This window comes from Arvicanthis niloticus, chromosome 4 (assembly GCF_011762505.2).
Source record: "Arvicanthis niloticus isolate mArvNil1 chromosome 4, mArvNil1.pat.X, whole genome shotgun sequence".
Classification (NCBI taxonomy): Eukaryota; Metazoa; Chordata; class Mammalia; order Rodentia; family Muridae; genus Arvicanthis; species Arvicanthis niloticus.
The window spans coordinates 121,928,779-121,951,360 of NC_047661.1; the positions used below are offsets into that span (position 1 = coordinate 121,928,779).

Sequence of the window (22,582 nt, forward strand, 5' to 3'; positions counted from 1 at the left end):
CCACACCCTGGCAAGTGGAAGAGCTCGCTGTAGGTCAGCTATCAAGAGTGTTGTTGACCAGAGAAATTGTAATGATATATTTTAGGTGTGGTGACTAGGCTACTCTAATGTGCAGAATCTGTGAGTGGTTCTCCCGTGCCATGAACACACAAATTACAGAGCGCACACATTTAAATTATACACCACACCATGTTCTAGAGTTCACCGTGAGAAATCCTGATTCGGCAAGACTGAGATGGAGCTTTGAGGCAGGCTGGTCCATAGACCCCACTCTCCAGATCACTGGCTGTGTCTAGGGTTCACCAAATGCTAATTCCTGCTTGAGCGTTGCAGGCAAGAGGAGGAGAGCGCTTCTATAGGAAACTGTCTTTGAGCAGAAAGTGCCACCTAAAGCCACGGAGGGATATCACACTGAGTGCAGTCAGCCAGTGCAGTGGTTTTCAGCCTTCCTACTGCTGTGACCCTTTAACACAGTTTAATACAGTGTTATGGAGACACCCCCCAGCACAATATTATTTCGTTGCTACTTCATAACTGTAATTTTGCTACTGTTATGAATCATAACATAAATATCTGATATGAAGAATATCTGATATGCAACTCCAAAGGGGTCAAGACCCACAGGTTGAGAACTGATGCTCTAAAGCAATACCTCTAGACATTTATAGAAGGAACCTTAGCAGTGTCATTCCCATTTACCTCTCTAACTGGCAGAGGGACCTGTGAGAATAGAGCCAATAAACAAGGCCAACTAAAGTCTCTTGCCATAGCCAACTTTATTCAGAGCATCGGACAATTTATGGTCTGATGAGTCACATGAGAAAAGTATACAAACACAAGGGCAAGCTGCACATGCACTTAATGCACATAAACAAATAACAATATCCAGTCCTAATGAATAACCGGAAGTAAACTCACTCCAATCGACTATACCTGGGAGAGGCATGAAAGCATAATCCAGAACAGTTCCGTGTTTTTGAAGAAACTGAAGTCACAAGACTCTTCTCTTATTTTCTTAGAGTTTTCTCACAAGCGCTCAGAAATTCCCTCAAAGGACTCCATCTTTGGACCCTGTGTTCTGACACTTTCCCTGATTAAAGAAATGCTTGTGTAGTGCAGTCTTTTCTCTAAAATGCCCCGCTTTCTGGTTGGTTTTGTTGTTTTTAAATGGGAAATGCTGTTTTCCATTTAGCTCCCTTCTTGCTGTTGATAAGATTTGCATACTCACATGCATGGCTCTGCAGCGAGTTCTTACTTCACTTGTTGTTCTTAGGCACGGAGGCAGACCCTTGCCTTAAAGAAAGTCTGCCTCCTCTCCAGCTCTGGAGTCTTGCAGACTGCAAACAGACAGACCCGAGTTACCAGCAGGAGTAGTGTAGGGAGGAAGGAAACCCAAATAGCTCTTCGAATAGGAAGTTGGTTCCATCCCTGAAATTTGTCTGGGGGGACTTGAGGAGGGCTCATGGAAAGCATCCAGAGCTGACTGACGTCAGAGATTCCCTGACCAGCGTGATTACACAAAAGGGTAAGCACACATGCCAACTGGAGGCCTTTCTGTACACCTCCCTGAAGCATTAGCTCTGGATGAGTGTCTTCCAGGAGTTGCAGCAGGAGACTTGGGGGAGGAATTTAGGAATTTGCAAAATCCTGAAGGGTACTCTTAAAGATCATGCTTTATTTAACAAATTCAGACTAAATGCCTACCATGTATCAGACGTTACCACAGAGCCCCACGTGAACCGCCTCCCTAGAGCTTTCAGGAAAGAGGCAAAGATCAAAGTATTTGTAGAGCAAGGCTCCAGGTGTAGCTCAGGGGTAAAATAGGCTTTTAATGGGCGAGGCCCTGGGTTCAATGCCCAACACACACACTTGTACACTCACACACACACACATACATTAACACACATGCACACACTCATACATGCTCACAATCAACTCATACACATATACAAACACACAAGCATAATGAGAATTAAAAAGTGTTACACATTAAATCAGTTCATTATAACTAATCTCCAGGCTCCATCCCACCCGTTCACCTCATCAAATAAACCTGGAGTTTTAAATGAGTGTGTTGTCAGTTAGAATAAAGTCTGTATCCCCCAGCACTGCAGAATGTTTCAAAAGATATATTAGGGGCTGAGCTTCTACCCAGCCATAGAGCATCTGCCATAGCATGATTAAGGCCTTGAGTTCAGTTCCCAGTATAGACAAAAAGAGAAGGAAACAGTACTGCCAATAATACTGCTGAAGACCCGATTCAGAAACCAAGTCTATTCCTCTCATTTCAGATCTGTGCGGCACCTAGGTAGCTCTCAGCCTGGTTGTGGGTGGGGGGAGTGTGGAAAGAGACTCTAAAGCTTCTTTCCTCGTTAGTCAGAGATACGTAACTTAGTTGGGGGTTTGGGTTTCTTGCAAAGGATATGATAGCAGCTGTTTTCCTAAATAACAATCTCCTATCATAGATCTTATCAATTTGAAGATAGACTAGAAAAGTCAGTGGCGGAGTGGGTAGAGGATTGGTGGACAGGCTGGTTGCTATGCAACCATGAAGACCTGAGTTTCCATAGCCAGTACCCAGGTAAAACTGGGTGTGGTCATGCATGCCTATAGCCCAGCACTGGAAGGAGCAGAGACATGCAGATCCTAGGGCCACGCTGGGAAGTCACCTGATAAGCAAGCTCCAGGTTGAGTGAAACACCTTATCTCAAGAATTAAATGGAGAACAATAGGAAGACACTCCCAACGTCCACCTCTGGCTTCCACCGTGAGTACACATAAGTGTATGCGCTAACAAATCATATACACACTCATGCACACTTACACACGAACAGGCTTGGGTGAGTGCACAAATAGAAAATTATTTAAGAAAGTAAATGGTGTTTTTACTTGAAGTTTGAAGTTTGTTTTCATTCTCTCTCATTGTTTTCTTTCCATTTCTGAAGGGCATCTTCTTTCTCCTAAATTAAATGAATTTGAAGCTCAGTAACTCTCAGACAGAAGCAACTTAGGCAGCACATGGAGAGACTCTTCATTACCATACTGTGAGGGAAAGGGCACGAGAGGAAATGACTGTCATGTAGTGGGCAGAGGTTAGATAAGCAAACCCTATAATCATAAAATAATAAAGTAAAATTTTAAATATATCTATTTTTAAAGAGTCTAGAAAGGAAGGGTGGCTTAGCCATTAAAAACATTTCTCTCACAGATGACCTGAGTTCAGTTCCCATGTCAGGCAGTTCATAACCACCTATAATTCCAGCCTCAAAGGATCTGACACCTTCTGGCCTCTGTAGGTACCTTCTTGCACATGGACATACATACACACATATACATAAATAAAAAATAAGAACAAATACTTAAAAACAGCTTTGGGGACTGGACTATCACCCCATAACTGTCACCCCAGCACTGAGAACGCTGAGTCAGGAGGATTTTGAGTTTGAGACAAGCTTGGGCTATGTATTTTTTTTTTCAATATATGTACATCAAATATATCAAATAAATATCAAATATATAATCAAATATATATCAAATATATATTATATATATTATATATAAAATATATTTATATTATATATAAAATATATATGATATATATTAAATTTGTCTCCAAAAGTCTACTAGAGAAAAAGTATTCTATAATAATTTTGTAATTTAAAATAACTGTTTGAAAATACTTCACTCCATTTCACACAAATCACTATAAAAATACATAAAGTCTACACAGCATCAAGTAGAATTACAAGGGAAAGGTGATGTCAAGAAGGTAGGAGCCAAGTTACAGAAGACATTCTGTGGTTCTCACTTCATTTTCAGTGACTTCAGTGATAGAGCAAGGGCTGAAAGCATCCAGTCACTCAGTGCGAGTGAAGAAACGCTTCACCCTGTACATCTGAAAGCTCCAGGCAGTCTTGGCTCCCATTTCATAGGTCCAGTTTGTCATCTGCCTTCCAGTAATAGCCCACTGGTGCTTTTCCTAAACTGATTGAACATTAGTCTCCAGAGACAATCTGTCCGTAGGAAGCAAAATTTCTGTAAACCAGATTTCAACACTGAAGTTATTATGGTGTTGATAAAAAGTTGAGATCAACTTCTAGTAGCCTTTGAGGCTACTATACTGTATACTATTCATTAGGCCACTTACACTGACATCCAGAAACCAACTCTCATAAAACTACCAGGTCTCATGAAGAGGGCAGGCATGGGTTTGCTGGTGCGAGCTCCTACTAGCCTCTTAGAGCTGACTATAAAACTGGGGAAAATTTTACAAGTTGGCTGTTAAACATAACTGCTGTTAACTATTAATTTTGCAGCTGGATATAGCGGTAGACACCTGGAATCCCAGCATGCAAAAGGCAGAAACAAGAGGATTTTAAGCTGGAGGCTAGCCAGGGCTACCTATGTTAGCACTGTCTCAAAAAAATAAAAAAAGAATTGAGGTTTTCAGAGATGGCTCAGTCAGGGTTTAAGAGCACTAGTTGCTCTTTCAGAGGACCCAGGTCCAATTCTCAGCACCAGAATGGCAGCTCACAGCTACCCGTAACTCCAGCCCAGGGGATCTGACTCTTTCCAGGCCTTCACAGACACCAGGCACATACATGGTACACAAGCATACGTGCAGACATTTTTTTAAATTAAATTTTTATACTTAGAATTAAACAAATTATAAACAAAGATAGTAAATATTCAAAACGTCTAACTTCCTGGTTGTATTACTGTATCTTGCCATTGGCTGTTCTTGAGGTTATCAGTATATGTTGTCTCTGTTTGGAAGTGATGCCATGGGGGTAACTGACAGGGGAGAAGCGGGAGGTATCCATGGGAGTCAGCAAGTGTTAGGCGTCAGGATTTGACTTGTTTTCTAGACCACCTAGGCCAGGACTTCTGAGGCTTTCTACCCATGACTTGTCATCTGACAAGTTTGTACATAACCCTGGGTGTATAGGTATATGAAACAAGTATACAAATTAAACATTTACTGATAACAGATTTTGAGAAAAATATTAAAAGTTCTTTGGGATATATGTATTTTACCACTAATTAACGGTCAAAGCAGTTTTGTGCTCTGACAAGATGGGCGTGCCCATTTGTGTAACACAGTGCAATCTAAAGCTAAAGTAATTCAATACTTAACATTCTGCAAAAATGGTAAAAGGCCATCGTTTTCTGTAACGGAGCCTTTATGTTCCTAAAAGAGCAGAAAACATTGCATACAGAGTAACGATCGAAGTTCATGGTACACGGTTGTGGCAGCGCTAGGCTGGGGAGTTCCGTGCCCCTCTGTGGGCATGCCTGCTCTGACAGCCTGTGTGGCATAGAGCTCATATTTTTGTGTTCCAACTCAAGGCTACAGTGAAGTCACATAATACAGTATGGGCAGGCATTGCCAGAAACACCTTGGACACATCACACATTCGATTTTGAATTGATTTTTTAGCTGCAACACTTTTGGAAACAGTTCACAATTGCTAAATAGTAAATGAACCTCCCGCCACATTACTCCATGTGGTGTGAAGCCTTCAATTTAAGAACCTTCAGTCTAAATGTAAAGATGGAGGAAGTCTGACTCCCGCAGGTTACATTTAAAAGTGTGTTAACGCAGGGCTTGGAATGGCAGCCACACCAGTTCCTGCGCAAGGCTGCCTCAGCCACTTGGCCAGACCCCATTTCAAGGCAAGAAAGGAGAACTTCAAAATGTGTTATGTGTTTAGTCATAACATGGAGGGGAAAATGATGAGCTGTTCTTCCCATTGTGCAGTTTTTCAGAGAGCACACTCCCATCACCCCAAACAAAATTCCAATAAATGTCTCCTTTGTTTCATTGGGATTACACATTAGCATAAACAGAACTGTCAACCAGCTACATAGACACAATGCCAATCTGTCACTTCCTCAGACGCATCAGCTCTGCAAATTCAACAGAAGGATCTATGGGAATCAATCACAAAATTAAATTACCAGCGGAGAGCATCGGAAGCTTTAATATGGCTTATAAACTGTATGCTACTCCTCAGAGCAAACATGGATACAGTGCTTCCGAAGATGCAGGGGCTGAGCAAGTACTCTGAATCTTTTCCTAGCTGCCGGGGTCAAAATTATACACCAAGTTATATAATTGGGAATCACATTGATGATTTTCTTTATCATGAACCAGAAAACAATAATTAGAATGCTTTCTGAGTGCAGACTCATCCCTATCCTCCAGACAAGCCTTCCGCAGCCAGGCAGGCTAAACTGCCAATAGTGGGTCACAGGGCCAAATTAATCCAGAACGTCCCTGTAAATAGGATTCGGCTCTTATAAACCTGCCCTTCACTCACCCCCTCCTCCCTTCCAAAGGCTCTGTTCTCTCTTTTACTTAAAAACAAAATAGTTTCGAACAAACCAAACCATATAAGGCCAGACACAATTCAAAGACAAGACCTGTATGGAATGCATTTGCACACAAACCTTCTGCAAATATACAAATTTAAAATATACAAGAAAATTCTATAGAAAAAATGTATCCCACCACAGGCTGCCAGTTAGTCTAGTCTTTCGGGTTATAAGATGGTAGTTTGGTGTGTGAGGATAAAGGTAGGCATATGAAGTCAGACGCACCCAGGCCTGAAGCCTAGATTGCCTGTCGAAATGAGTTAGTGAGCCTGGACATATTACTGAATTTCTCTGCATTTATCTTTCACATGAAGAGAGAGATGACGTCACCGCATTCACAAGGTCACTGTGAGAAGCAAATAGAGAAGAGGAAGAGAATACACACACTCATCAGTACACGTTGAATGTTTTCCATTCTCTCTGACCAAGAAAGATGCGTAAAGATCAGCTGCCTCCAAAACCCGAGAGATTAAATCTTTGATGGTGGGATTTAGGTTACTGGGACAGTTAATCTTGTCAACCTAGTAGGATTTAGAATCACCATGGAAACATATATCTGGATGAATCTATGAGAGTGCTTCCAGGAAGGTTCAACAGAGCAGGAAGACCCACCCTGAATGTGAGAGGCACTGTGTTAGAGGATCGGGTCTCAGACTGTGTGCAGAGGAGGCCAGGACTGAGTACCAACATTACCTCCCCCTGCTGCCTGGCTTCGGTTACAGCTGAGCAGAGCTGTAGCTTACCTTCTGTGCCTTGGTTGACTAACCTCTTAAGCTGTGAGCCAAAATCCAACCCTTCCTTTCTGTAAGTTGCTTTGTCTGCACCTATGAGAGCAGAGAAGCGGTGCTACTTTCCACGTCAGAGAAGCTTCGTTTCACAATGGGCCACAGTTAAAGCAGAACAATTAGACATGCTGAAACCAAGATTGTGAGTGTGCAGCCCTACATGAACCGCTCCCGTCACCACCCGACCCAGGCTCAGGGACAGTGAAGTGGGAGCAGAGAGACTGTAAGGATGGCGACCAGTGCTGTGGAATGCTGCCTTCTGGACACGAGTGGAGCTGCTGCGGCTGCCTATAGGAACTCAAGCCGGCCAGCATCCCAGAGTATATGAGGAGAGCTCCTGAAGCCCACTGCTGACTGAGGAGCCATTGACAGTTGATGGCTGTTGCAAAGTAGTGAGTCATTTTTCTTTGAGAGTGTGGCCATTGGTAGGTAGTACATGACCCAGTGGATGGCCCCACGTTCATGCCTGTATGGGTAGCACCAACTAAATTTGGTGGGTTCTATTTTTTTTTTTTTAAGAAGGAGAAGAGGAGGAGAAGGAAGAAATAAAATTGGAAGAGGGGTGTGTTGGGGAAAGGGTGTGGAGATAGATGTAACCAAAATACATCGTATAATAATATGAAATCCTCAGAGAATTAAGTAAAAATTATTATTTGAAAAAATACACATCGGCAGCTGGAAAGATGGCTCAGTGGTTAAGAGCACTGACTGCTCTTCCAGAGGTCCTGAGTTCAATTCCCAGCAACCACATGGTGGCTCACAACTATCTGTAATGGAATCTGATGCCCTCTTCTGGTGTGTCTGAAGAGACAGCGACCGTGTACTCACATACATAAAGTAAATAAATATTATAATAGTAATAATGATATACATCTGAAGCCAGGTGGGGGTGGTACATGTCCTTAATCCCAGCACTTGGGAGGTAGAGGCGGGCTGATGTCTGAGTTTGAGGCCAGGCTGGTCTACAGAGTGAGTTCCAGAACTGCCAGGATTACATAGAGAAACCCTGACTCAAAAAATTATAAAATAAAATAACACATATCCAAGCCAAACATGGTGTCACACACCTTTATTCCCAGCATCTATGTGACAGATACAGGCAGGTCATTGTGAGTAGAACAGCCAGAGCTATGAGATGGGAGCCTGTCTCAAAAACAGACAAACAAAAACTGCCACACAGCAGCGGACAAGAGACGTAGCTTCGTGGTGCAGTGCGCTTGCTCTGGTGTTAATCCTCGGTACAGTCATTTACTTAATTAGAAGCATGGCTCTCAGGGTGTGTTTATTGTACGCTCATCTGTGAGCCCATGAAATGTGAGAACATGTGAGCGATTTATATTATCCAGTTATACTGGCTGGTCCCTCGAAGGGTTGCCAGGACTTGGAGCCTGCTCTATGTTGCCAGGCTTTCAATAAACTCCTGAGACATGGATAAATCAATAAAGACTTATTTCAGACTACCTAGTAGCAATGAGAAGTGATTATGCGTTGTGTCCCATATCTCTCAGTGGACTCTATAATTAGTTGCTTCTAATATTGATTTCATTGTAATGTGTTGAGATGGGTACATACATATATATCATGGGGAGATCAATTATGAGCAAGCCAAAAATGTGCTTGGAATATTTCCTAACCATCTTTAAATGCCTTCTTTATCTCTTTGCCTCAGAATTTGACCAATTAAGCCTTAAGTTGTTCTGTCCAACCACACAGCCCAGGATTTTTTTTTTTAATGTAATTGCTGTAATACAAAGAAGGCATGAGTAAGAAGCAGAAGAATGGGGCTGCCGTCCAATCCTTTCAACGAGAAAATTCCCAGAAATGTGGGAAACTGCCGGAAATGCCTGGTTAATGTGACTGGCTGCGCATATTGTACAGGCTGAAAGCCAGCATGTTCCCACTGGTTCCCACTTGTTCCCACTGCTTTGTGGCAACTCCACTCTGGGGAGCCAGGCCAGTCCCTCCAAGACAGCAGCTTTGAGAGAGACCCAAGGATGCTGCTGTGGCCCCAGCGATACCCAGAGCCCCTTTCTCTCTAGGGCTGTGTGTCTTCTGGGTTAAGAAGGTGCCTGTGTGAGAGACAGGTAGACTCTACCCTGCCCATGCTTGGCATCACTTGAATTATAGATTGTCACCTCCAGGAGGCAGCACTTAGAATCTCCTTGCATCTGCCTTATTGCCACCTTACATGGTCACTGTGGCTAGCCCCACGGGGGCACCGTGTGAAGCCTGTTGAGTTGGTCCAGACATAGATAGCTTCCAGTCCCTATTATCACCATTCTGATTTGGTTACACAAAGTAGAAGAATAATTCCACTGACAAAGGTCAGAAACAGCATTTGGAATGCAGCTTGCCTTTGCACATCTTCCCCCACAGACCGGATAGCATGGCACTTAGGTGGATTTTTTTCAGTTGAGCCCAAGGCCTCTGGGGATACAGAGAAATCTGCTCCGGGAGGAATTGGATGACGTGCAGAGAGAGTGTTTAGGTGCTTTCTGCTTCCGTTTTGGTGCTGGGTGCTATGACAAGCAGGAAGTTTAGTCCTTACTGCTACTCAAACACTTTACCAAGAACTCTGGAACAAAGCCACTTCCTCCATCCTTCTTAAGAAAATGCTGGAACGAAAGTCAGCCCAGCAGGCACATTCTCGGGATGTTTAGGACCATGCTCATCTTTTCCCAAGACTCTGAGCTTAAGGAGAGAGAAACCGGCACCTCTGCTTGTTCTCTGGGAGCCTAGACCCTTTGAAGTGTTGCCCTGCCAGGATGCCCAGTATAAGTTCATTCTTTTGGTAACACACACATAAATGCACACATAATACACACACACACACACACACACATACATACATATGCATGCACACACACACACATGCAAGCATGCATATACACACACACACACATGCGGGCATGCACATACACACACATGCGGGCATGCACACATACATACAGACACATATACACACGCAGACATATACATATACACATGCAGACATGCACATACACATATACATACACAGTCATACACACACACACAGGCACACACCATGAAGAGCAGTGGTCCCTGCTCCTTTCTTTCTACCCTGAACAGCAAATTCACTGCATCGTGTGTGTGTGTGTGTGTGTGTGTGTGTGTGTGTGTGTGTGTGTGTGTATGTATGTGTGTGTGTGTGTGTCCTGGACGCAGTTGTAAGTGAATGACAAACCATCTTACCAGTCAATAACAGCACACAGGCAATGAAAATGAACAGTGTGGACAGGAAAGGGGAACCTGGTCCTTTAAGGGGGGAAGAGAGGGGAGGGGCACCCCGGATATATGGAGCTTTTGGTTTTTGTGTTGGACAGCACTGTTCACAGCCCCACGTGTAGCTGGTTCATTATTAAAAGTCATTTCTTACAGCACGATTTATAATTTGCCACAAAATGATAACAAGGAGGCCTGGATAAATTAATTGGAAGGGTTCTCCTGAGGTAGTGCTAGTAATCTGTTAAGGCATTTATTCTAAGAGAAACTCTCGGTAGAATTTATCAGTAAATTGCTTCATATATCTTCAGCATTAAATTATTCCCCTATTAAGAAAATTATAATTCTTTTCTCCCCAGTAATGAAAGAAAAAATGAAACTATCCTCAAACTATTCTAGCTTGGCTGCCAGCTCTTATGTCAGTAATTTCTGGAATGCCCCCTCAGAAGCTCTAATGAATAAAGCTCAGGAAAAGGTGATTAAGAAAGGAGTGAGGAAAAGCAGAGATTAGAATTTCAAATAAATGCCATCATCAACTGAAGAAAACTCAAGGGCCAAAGAAGGAGTGGACGGCTCCCTGGAGGAAGCTGATGGGGGGAGGGAGAAAGTCTAGTCTCTTACTGGCACTTTCTCAATTCCACTACCTTGGAAACTTAGTGTGTTCCCTCCCTGGTAAACAAGGAATGGGCAATGACAACGGTCTTTCTGCCTGGTTGTCACCCTTGGGCACATATGAGTCAGACAGACAGGTGGGAGATCTGCCCACTTTGCTCAAGTAGAGAAGAGATCCTGGTGAGACCCCAGCTTTGTGGTCTAGCCAAGATACTTCTCTTTCAGAGAGTCTTGTGTTTTCTTTCCCTGTGAATAGAGAATACACTGAGTCATCTATTTATCAAGATTTAAGCTGCAAACCCAACCAGCTATTGTCTGGTATTCAATAATGGTGGAAGGACCCCACTATTATTTTGTATTGGGACCAAAGCCTGCTATGCTTCTCCCTAGCGCTTGAGGAATTAAGTCAATAAGTTTAATGGATTTTCTGGGTTTTGTTTATGTATGTCTAGGCTTGAATGGGGAGCAGTGGCCATTACATAACTATGTTTTGAGGATCTCTTTACAGCCTTCAGTCACTGGGCCTCTCTCTAGTAATTTGTGGTGCTGTCTCGGCTGTGAAGGTTAAGAAAGAGTAAAGTGAGCTGACTAAGAGAGATCTTTTTAGTAGGGCAGAATTGGTTTATAAATCTCAAAGTGAATCAACCTCAACATAAGCCCTGCAACTTCGTAAGTACTAGAAGTCATGGAGACAGTTCAAATACAGACACGGGCGGAGGAAACTTATTGGCTCATCAAAAAAATAGAAAGACATGAGAGTAGAAGGCAGACTAGTTGGGAAGAAAAAGGAGGTCAGGAGTGGAAAGAGAAAGAGAAGGTAACTGGGGAGAGGTCAACCCGATGAAAGCACATACCTACATGTATAGAAATGCCGCAGTGAAACCCATTATCATATATTGCTGTATGCTAGTAACACCTCAAAATGGAAAACTCGTGATTTGATAAGTATCAAATGTGTATCCTGGCACCTTATTCTATCAGTACTATAGTATAATTACCTACTTTTAGCTGTGATCTCTTGGAAATTGGGGCCTGGGCTTTAATGTACACAGAAGATCCGATTGTGTGCGCTTGCTCATGGGCACCTCTTACTGAACATTCTAGTGTAATAATCTGTCTTTCCTAAGACCAGGGCAGCTGTGTTTTCTTAGCCAAGAAGATTATCAAACTTCCAGCCAGATTTCTGCACCTGACTGCTTTATGCATTACTGGTATGTCTTAGGAGCATAAGCCAAAGTACAGATAAGTTTTTAAAGACAGAGACAAACACAAGCTTTAAGAGAACACTCATAAGATCAATGCTATATCAGGTTTTTTTCTCCGGCTCTGAGTGACTGGAGGTGACATCAGGAACCTGAGCTACAGAGCAGGCTAAGGTGGTCTCTACAGGTCTGTGTCCCACCCTGCCGCCTTCTCCTCCTGAGTGTGGGAGGCTCCACCTCAGCCTGCTTTGTTTGTTTTTATAGATCATGCAACAGATGAGTGACCACCGTTATGACAAGCTCACTGTACCCGACGACATGGCTGCCAACTGTATATATCTAAATATCCCCGGCAAAGGGCATGTCTTGCTGCATCGAACCCCAGAAGAGTACCCGGAAAGTGCAAAGGTAAAAATACCATCCCAAGAGCTCCAAGGGCTGTGGAGGTAGCTAACTGTCAGAATGCTGGCTTACCAAGCACAGAGCCCTGAGGGGAATCCTCAGCAGTGAGCACAAGCAGGTTGTAGTGACACACCCGTCATCCTTTCTCTTGAGAGGCAGAGGATTAGTTCAAGCTGAACCACAGCTGTACAGTGAGTTCAAGGGCAACCTGGGCTACACAAGACTCTGTCTCCAAAAAACTAAAAATGAAAAAAAAAAAAAAAAAAAAAAGGACTCCCATCTGTGCTCTGTCTCTTAGTGTGCATCCTTCATGAGCTACCATGGGTACATCTGAGAGAGAGAAAGAACACGTGCCAGTGAAAGCCTCGGGCAATATTAGCTCTTTCCTCAGGTTCCACCCACTTTTTGGTTTTTTTGAGACCTGGTCTCTCCCAGGCCTAGAATTTACCAGGCACGATAGGCTGAGTCACCAGCAACCCCACGGATCACACCACAGGTCTCCACTGCCCCAGTGCTTACGGTCACAAGTAGACATCACCACACCTAGCCTTTGCTATACATGAGCTCTTGGCAAAGAGCTCGGGTCCCTCTACCAGCAAGGCCGTCACTTTCCTGCTCAAATCATTTCTGCCCCCTTGCTGTGCTTTTTACACAGGCAGTACTATATCAGATGAGGTTTGTTCTCTAATCGTGGCCGCTCTGCTAGTACATGAACCGAGAGTAGGGGGGATGCAGAGGTGATTTTGTTCTCTTACCATAGTAGAAGTGTGAACCTGAGGCAAATGTAGGACTCCCAGTCCTAGACAAAGACTACAGTAGCTCCAAAATGAACAATGGATCTTACCCTCTTCTGTTCCAGAGTTGTTAACACTGAACAAGCTGCAAGTCCACAGACCCCACTTTGAGGAGTTCATGCCACTTCAGCCTCATTGATCACCTAGCAACGGAATATCATTAACTGCCTCTCAGTTCAGCCTTGTGTCCATCAACGGTAGAATAGCATCAGTAACACCCTTGTTCACCAAGGGTCTTTCTGGGCCAGACCCTGTGCCGAGCATTTCCCTGTAACAGCAGTCCCTATAGTAGTAGCAGCCCAGCCTTCCAGAGAAGTGACTGAGCTTAGAAGGAATGTCACTTCACTGAAATGGTGGTAGTAAGTTGATGGGCCTGGATTCAGAGCCCAGCTGCCTCCTGCACCCCAAGCAGTGCTGAGTTTTAAGGAACACAGCATTTCTGGAAGAATCAAGCCGGGTTGTTTTTAAGCAGCATGTTTAAGTAATTTTGTTTTTTAAAGTATGTTTTTTGATCACAGGGGGAAAAAAATCTGTGGACAGTTAATTGGATGTTTTGACACATACTTTCCATTACGGTTGAAAGAGACTATAAAATTCACACCTATAATCTAAACACAGTGTGACCCGAAGCACACACTTAACTTACATTTCTGTCTCATTTTTCTAGTAGAGTTGGTTGGGAACGAACATGAAAGTGTAGTTAGGAATCCATCAAAGTGAGGGGAGGGACACACAGATGAAGCACACAGCCGCCGGGTTTGATTAGCACTGGATTCAGGAAGGACAATGGCAGACAACTCTAGCAATGATCATGTTGGCAGTCATTTGGAAGAGGTTAACCACTCGTGGCCAGCTCTGGGGTGGGTTTGCAGATGTGTGTACCTTGGGCCTAAATGACTGGAAAGCATGGATCCGTGAACTGAATTCGATCTCTGTCTCTGAGGGTGATGGAATAGCCCAGGATGTAACTTTCTCCTCTTCCTTCTTGACTCCCACTGTCTCACAGGTTTATGAGAAACTCAAGGACCATCTACTGATCCCTGTGAGCAATTCGGAGATGGAAAAGGTGGATGGCTTGCTCACCTGCTGCTCTGTTTTTATTAACAAGAAGATAGACTCCTGAGCTGGAGAGTCCCTCCCCTGTGGCCAGCAGGTGGCCGAGGCCAGGCTGATGGCTCTGTACCCATTCCTCCTGTTTCCTTTGACAATCTACTGTGCCATTGTGCTACTAACTCTTGTTTACAAAAAAAGAAAAAGAAAGAAAGAAAAGAAAAGAAAAACTAATTCCAATTTTAATCACCTTATTTCCCACACCCTCTTTTTCCTCTTGGTGGTATCTAACCTGTGCATCTGCTAAATGAATTAAAGCAACCTAGGAAATACAGAACTAACGAATCATTGGGATGTGATTGGTAGTGTGGAAGCCCTCGCTTCAGTGTTTGTGTCCTTAGTGTGGGAATACTTTAGCTGCAGAGCATTCTGCAGACTGTCTTCCTGACCAGCCAGATAAGTAAGGGACTTTCTTTCTCTGTATCATGAGTCACATTTCTGTGAAATTCCCTAGAACATGGATTTTTCCCATTCCCCTCTCTTCTCATCTCTAAAATACCTTTCTTCTGGGTCTTTCTGTGGCCTTTAACACTTCTTTCATAATCACCTTGACCTTGGACACCTCCAAGGTCTTGCATTCTAGATGCCTTCCATGTCAAGGTCACAAGGATGCCAAGGTCACAACCAAGTCTCCTACCACCAGCAGCAAATCAGAGAGACTGACTGGGGAACAGGAACCTCACAGAGGCACATCCTGACAGGGTTTTCCATTACCACACCTAGAAAGGTAAACTCAGCCTCAGGCGGTTGATACCAAATGTTAGATGCAGAAGCCTAGAAACACCCCATGGGTACATCTTAGAGAGACTGAGTCACGTGCCATGATTTTGCCTCATGACTGGTCCTGTAGGAGCATGGAGGGAAATCCTTCTCCACCCCACCAACTCCCCCTTTACAGCTTCCTTCTGACTCACCTTGTATCTACCCCTTAGAATCATCATGATCTTGAAAAAGTAATTTCCTTCCAAAGAGGCCGAGCATCTAAAATGATTGTTGATGGCCAGAGGGAGCTGCCTCCACCCAAGGCCTAGGAACGCAATCAGGAAATAGTTCCTAAAGTCAACTTCAAACAATGTATGAGTCTCCTGTGAAATATCCATGAATGTTTACTGTGGAATTCAACTGCAACTTCAAATTACACAACTTTCAGCTGACACAGGTTTCTCACAGAGAACAATGCCACAGCAAAGAAAGAGAGCATTCCTTTTTTTAAAAGCTGAAACAGGCCAGGGACATGGTACTTTACAGGGCATGGTGACCCAGACAGGCATGTCATCAAGCTTCTGGTCACTTCTACCTTTGCTATATAGCCTGCAGTTTTTCATTCGATATTTAAACTTGAGGAGACAAAGACTATGTCAGCTCTATCTCTCCTCACCTCTCTTTGTGATCAGTGTTTCTTATAACGAAGGCAAGAGAGACTGGCCTTCATTGCATTCCCCTCAGCAGATAGAAGTGAGAAAATCAAGGCATCCTTCACCACTCTTCCCTTATTTGGCAATCTCTCTGAAGAAGTCTCCATCTCTTCCTTGCTGTCTAACTTCAGACTCACATGCAAATCTCTAGCTCTGTACACCCTGTGGATGAACCATATCCTGGTCACTATCATATTTCACAAAGTACCATGGGTGAATAGTTATGTCTTTTCCAGAGCAAGTGACTGTGAGCCAATTGCCTAAATTAATAAAGGAAAACTGTTCTCAGCAATTATGGTTGCCTTTGGGGGTTAAATTTGGCTCTACACTAGCAAAAAACAGTATCTCCTTATGAGAGGTGACCATCTCAAAACCAACCACAGGGAAAACAGCCCACTGTACATGTACCTGCATGTAATTGTCACTAATGTCCCTTCTATCAACCTGGTTACAGAACTGTCCTGTTATGTTGAGTCAATTACAAGTGAATAGGTTTTTCATGGTGACAGTTTCTTCTACCAAAGGTGGTTTTCCAATTCCCCTCTTTCCTTGTTTGTCCTGAGAAATTGACTGGAGCCGCTGCCTCTTTCCCGTCTTACTCTGCTCTTTAGACTCCCTGTGTGATACGGTGACGTGAAAACTCAGAATACATGCGCATTGGTCCTTCAGTGTTCTCATCGTTGTAACGTTACCTCTGAAAGGGAACGATGTCATTACCCAAGTTTCCCTCTCGTCCATTGTGTCTCACAAAGATGGAAAACTAACAAAAATGCTTCTTGACATCATAAAGACATGAGGAGTTACACTTAACTAAGTACATAAGCTGAGTTAGAATGAGTGGGTCAGTACAAGTTGGTCTAGAGAAGAGAGGGGCTAGAAGGAATGTGTTGTTTAGCATTACGTCTTTGGCTGGTGCGTTGCTGTAAGACGCGGTGGCAGATCTCTCTCCACAGTGTGGTCATCGCTCTAGTGTGCTACTAGGAACTGAATACTAAGGCCACCATCTCCTTATCTCTAAGAAGGGAAAGTAAGATAGGCTGTAGGCTCACAGTGTGGCCTATGTAGGGTTGCATGTTACTCTCTGACACGCTACAGAATTCAGACATAGTTTCCGTGTGGTATTAGGTTTGTGCTTTTTTACCTTCTTGCCTGCCATCTTCCAGCCAGCGTATGGTTATCCAGTCTGTGTGCCAACGCCAGCCATATCTCCCTGAACCCATTAGTCCAGAGGAGTTCTGTACTGATGCTAGTTTCCAGCTGCCCACTCCTAATGTACACCAGTCAAGACAGAATAAAATGTGAGTTGTACTGTGCCCGATGGTGTCTGTCTCATTTCTTTTTTTTACATTATTTTTATCTAATCTTTTTTTTTTTACAATCCAGATTTTGTCGTCCTTCCGGTCCACCCCCTGACTGTTCCACATCCCATACCTCCTCCCCTCACCCCACCGAACCTCCCCACTTCCTGTGGCCTCCAGTGTCTTGAGAGTTAGGTGTTAGTCTTCTCTGACTGAGTCCACACCCGGAAGCCCTCTGCTCTTGACCCAACAGGAAATGACACCTTCCCCCTAAGTGCCAGGGTCTGGAGCTCCTCACCCAGGGAAAAGGAGGGTCCTCTCAATGGGACTCAGTGGGAAGCCTGCATGGCAAGGTTCCCTGACTGATCTTGACCAGTGCTTTCCATGTGAACAGATACCTTCTCATGACAAGCTACAGCTTCTAGAAATGGGGGTGCTAGGGAAGAACCCCAACTAAGAGTAGTTTTGGACAAGAGAGTAACAGGCGCCCAACTTTGCCAGGCCCTGAGCCCCAGTCCCTGTCCTCTGAGAACTGGCTGCTTGGGAGGGGCAGGGAAGTAAGACCTCAAGTGCGCAAATATTTGGACTGCACAACAAGCAACACAGAACCATTAAAGGACAAGAGGTTGGCGTTGCGGTCTGGTCTGGGTGTTTCCGGGTCTCATTCAGAAAATGATGATGTGTGCATGAATAGCAAAACAGCAAAGGGTTTTATTCAAAAGCAAAATGAAAGTCCAGGCCAGTTCATTGCCAGAGAACAGTGGGACATCTGAGCTGGAGTGGCAAAGGACACCGGGTCACTGTCTGGGACTGTGGGTCCCAGGGGGTCCAAGAGGAGGAGGGCTTGGTGGTTAAGGAGCAAGGCATGTTGACTTCAGGTTTGGACTGACAGGTTTGGGTTACAAATGGATTTGTTTGCTGTGCGTGTCTTTTCCCATGATGCATCTGATTTTAATCATATGCACTACTAATTGCATATAGGTATAAAATGGTAAGTGGTGGTTTTCCTCAAAAATTCAGAGGAAACAGTCTTCCTTGCTGAGTATACACCCAATACCAGTCCAGTCTGGATGTGCCCGTTTCTCTTAATTTCAGAAGAAGAATTACCAAGAAGGTGCTGAGAGGACCAACCTATTGCATTGCTTACAATAAGGTTTACATGCACTTTACAGTTCTGTGCAAGTAGGGACTCCCAGGTTGCTAAGTGCTTTGTAAAGAAGGAGTGAGAGTGTGTAACATACGCTGAGTGCGGTCCTGGACTGATGAGCTACTGCTGCCATTGCTTTTCTTGCTCTGTGCTTCCCAGGCTGAGGGGACCCAGAAGAATCTGAAGAGAGCCAGAGTCTGCCCTGGCTTAGGCTGGCTGGCGTGGGAGTAGCCCCAGGCTCCTGAACAGAAGCACAGCAGGAGCACACGATGTACACTCCAAAAGCAGGCGTGCCTTATACATATTACAGCTTCTATGCACTTGGGAAATGAGAGTCACAGCCCCTGCCTTCCTGGAGACGACATGCAGCAACAGACAAGGAAGACAGATGCTAGAGTCACAACAAGAGCGATGGCATTGTAGAATTGTGCTCAGGGGGCTGGAGAAATGGCTCAGCAGTTAAGAGCATTGGTTATTCTTCCGCAAGACCTGGGCTCAATTCCCAGCATCCAAATGGTGGCTCAGTGTCCTTTAACCCCAGTCTCAGGGGATCCTATGCCCTCTTTAGGCCTCCGCAGGCATTATATGCATGTGGTATACAGACATACACATGGTTCACAACTTACACACAAGCAAAACACCCATACGCACACAATATGGAGGTAAGCTAAAAGAAGGGGTATGCAGAACAGACAGTGAGTGGGGTCAAGCAAGTGTCTCTGTTTGACTAAAGTTGATAAGCATGAGAGCATGGTGAGACCATGCAGGCTGGAATGTCAAGAGCCCTGCATGCTGGGGTCAAGTACTCGGACAGCACTTGTCAGTCTGTTAGGGTTCCCCAAGGACATTTGATTTGAGCCACACTGTGATAGTGGGGCTTGACCTGGCAGGTTTGTAAGGGACAACTGGAAACTGAGAGAGACTGGTATTTCTCTCTGTTTGACGTCCCCAGGTTGGGTTTATTTAAACATTTCTACTTATCATCTGAGTGGAGCCTGACAACCAAGCAGTCAACCCTTCCTCTATTTGTTCTCTCCCCACCCCCGCCCCCCCTCCAAAAAAACTAAAAAAGATTACTAACATCTGCCTCTCAACTCCAAAGGGACATGTTTAACACAAATGAGATAAAGGAAGTGGTGGGAGGGTCTCTGGAAGGAAGGTAGAGTGTAAATACCATTAGCATCGTCATTATCCTCATTAATGCCTACCACCGAATGCTTGTATCCTATCAAAATAATTCTATTTGAAACATCAATCAACCACTCCAGAAATAACTGGAGATTTTCATCATTGATGGCCGCCATGGGCTGACAGCTTCCATGGTGGGTTCACAGGTGTCCTCGCCACCGTCTGATGGGACTGCTCCATCCACCTAGCCCGTTAGAAAAGTTGGAATGTCCCTATCTTCTCCCCTCTCCAAACACTTATTTCTAATGGAGTGGGAGCTGGGTTACTTTTAGCACATGGTATCTGGGGCCATCGGCTGTTAGAGACCATTGAGCTGCCAAATATGCTACGGCCACTATAAATAAACTGAAGGCTCCTGGGACTATGCCAGGGAGACGCTTGGGAGAGCACTGCCTGGGTTGACTTGTGACAGGATGCCCGCAAGCCATGGAGTGTGGCTGGGTGTTGGGAAGCCCCTCTATTTATACAGAGATGCTTCGGTTGCTTTATTTTGAGTGAGGATAAAGAGCTTCAGTGTGTTTAAATGGTCCTAAGAAGGGAGTTTGCTTTTTTCCCTAGCCTGATTTTTTTTTCTTAATTTGAGATATAGGACATATATTTAAATGGCCTATATTTAAGTTTTAAAACTTGATATTTTGATGAACATATAAATTATAAAATAATTGCACAGTGAAGTTGGCATTTTTATGTGTAGGATGTTTAAGATCATTTTTTTCAAGATTTTAAGTATGCAGTGCAGTATTGTTGGCTGTGACCCTGTGGCTGATGTTAGCTGTGATCCTATGTCTGATGTTAGCTGTGATCCTATGGCTGATGTTAGCTGTGATCCTATGGCTATATATTAAGCCTCTAGAACTCATTCATCACATGTATCAGAACTTTGTTCCTCTTAACCCACATCCTCAACTGTTGAGAACCGCACTAGCCCCACATTCGGGTGGCCAAAAAATGTCGCAGCCTGAACAAAATGTTGAGGCCCCGGCTGCCCCAAGTTTGGCGGCCACTGTATCCCGGCCCAAGCTGCCACTCCAGTCCACAGGTCGGGGTTCAGCAAGAGAGAGAGTGAGGATGGACTCGAAGAATGCAGACCAGACAGAGTGTGATCCAATCCCGTTTATTCTTCAGTCTCTCTTCCTCTAAGTGTCTGATTCTCTCTCGTCTGCCTCTGCCTTTTATATGTCTCACTTCTAAGCCATGCCTTTTGGTCACACCTTTAATCATGCCCTTAGGTCTTGTCTCTAAATCTGATCTCTACACTTCTAAATCTCACTCTTAAATTACACACCTTTAATCTCATACATCTTTAATCTCACCTTTAATCTCACACACCCAAGGTATCTAAACCAAGATTATCGGAGTGTGCTCAGCTGTTGTAGGCTATTGTAATCCAAGTCTCATGTCAGGGTATATGGCTCAAGATGGCTGCAAAGCTGATAGCCGCTTTCTGCTAAAAGTCGGCCCCCAACACTCAACTGGTCCATTAACCATTTCTCTCTAAAAACATAATGTCGTGGACCTGTACATGGACAAAGAAGCTTACTGATCAAAATTTGGGGGTTCAACCCTAAGAGGAACGCTCCCCAAAATACAATCAGAATACTACATGCTATGTGTTGAAACACCCTGTATCCCAGCAAAGTACAATAACTGCTTATTTCACAGGGATCCCACAAGAAGTTAGGACAGCAAACAAGTTCTGTTCCAAGAGCTCAGCTCTGTAGAAATGTTAGCTTTCTTACTTCTGGAAGGAGCTTGTGGAACCAACACTGATTCATGCACCCCACAGAGGCTCAAACTTCCAGGGCAGGATGTGAACAAAGTCATCTATTTTGTTTACTGGGGACCGAGATGAGTGTGTGAGATTCCCCAGGGCTAATATAATACTAGGAGAGAAACACCAGGCCCTCTCTCTTGTGCTTTCTTTCAGCTTAAAAAACAATGGGAAGACAGAAGGGCACATTGTTACCAGGGCAAGATGGCAAATGGGGGCCGAGTGCTGTCTCTCCCACTTGCGACCCCAGCACCCAGAAACTGAGGGCAGAAGATCACCCCGAGTCCCAGGCCAGCCTGAGCTACATAGTAAGAACCTGTCTCTCAAATAAAAATTTAATTTAAAAGTTAATGGTAAATAGGGGAAATTTTTAAAAAGGGTTCCAGGAGGAAATAGAATTCACTGTCACTTGGAAGAGAGTTGAATGAACATCTCGTTCAGAGGCCTAAATGCTAAGGATCTATACAGAGGCCGAGCGTCACCTCACTCCTAGGCTCGGCGGGGCAAAAGTGGGAGATTGGGCTACCAAGAGTAAGACAAGAAGGTGAGCCTTGAACTTGCCAAAGCGGGCTCCCAAGCTGAGAAGATACGCGCCAGCCCCTTTCTTGTCTTGCTCTGATCTGCTGCTCACCCCATTGGCTTGGAGATGCTTCTGATGGGGTCCAGGTGGTGACTCACAAAGTCAACGTCCCACAACAAAGAGCTGGCCGAGATTCCCTGGAGGGAGCTGGAGAGGTCGGAGGATATCTGCACAGAGCCCATGAAGAAGAGTTACAGCGGGTCAGAGAGGGGTGGGGGTGGGGTGGCGCACTGCCAGTGCCGTCTCACAGGGCTGGCATTTAAATCCTAATTCTTGGCACATTTCTCAGCCAGAGGCATGTGCTGTGGCCAGACTCTCCTTCACTCGGTATCAGAAAATTATTGCATCCAAATCAGCCTCAGGCGGCCTCAGAGTGAAAGATCATCGCGTCCCAGACCTGCGGGGCCTGGCCCTCTTTAATAGGCACTGTGTTGATTCTAAACTTAGATGCGCCACGTGACCGCTTGATCCCAAACATCAAGTTGCCATTTTGCAGCTGTTCCCGGGACTTTCTGATCACACGAAGTTGCTTAAAATTCTGAAGCACTTACGGTCACTGATCGTGGTCACGAATGGGCTACAGCAAGTGTTTCTCTACAGTGCTTGCCTAGCATGGACAGCCCTGGGAAAGGAAGCGGGGGGGGGGGGGGGGGGAGG

The 22,582-nt window shown here is 44.5% G+C and overlaps 1 protein-coding gene across 1 annotated transcript in view; it reads left to right on the forward strand.

Annotated features, from left to right (window-relative positions):
• The window catches only part of Ddah1 (dimethylarginine dimethylaminohydrolase 1), a 129,928-nt gene extending 112,674 nt beyond the window's left edge, over positions 1-17,254 (forward strand). Inside the window, exons 5-6 of the mRNA XM_034499875.2 lie at positions 12,485-12,628; positions 14,423-17,254. Of these exons, the coding sequence (XP_034355766.1) occupies positions 12,485-12,628; positions 14,423-14,539 (261 nt within the window). The 3' untranslated portion in view covers positions 14,540-17,254. The remainder of the gene's footprint in view (positions 1-12,484; positions 12,629-14,422) is intronic.
• Positions 17,255-22,582: the final 5,328 nt, after the last annotated feature.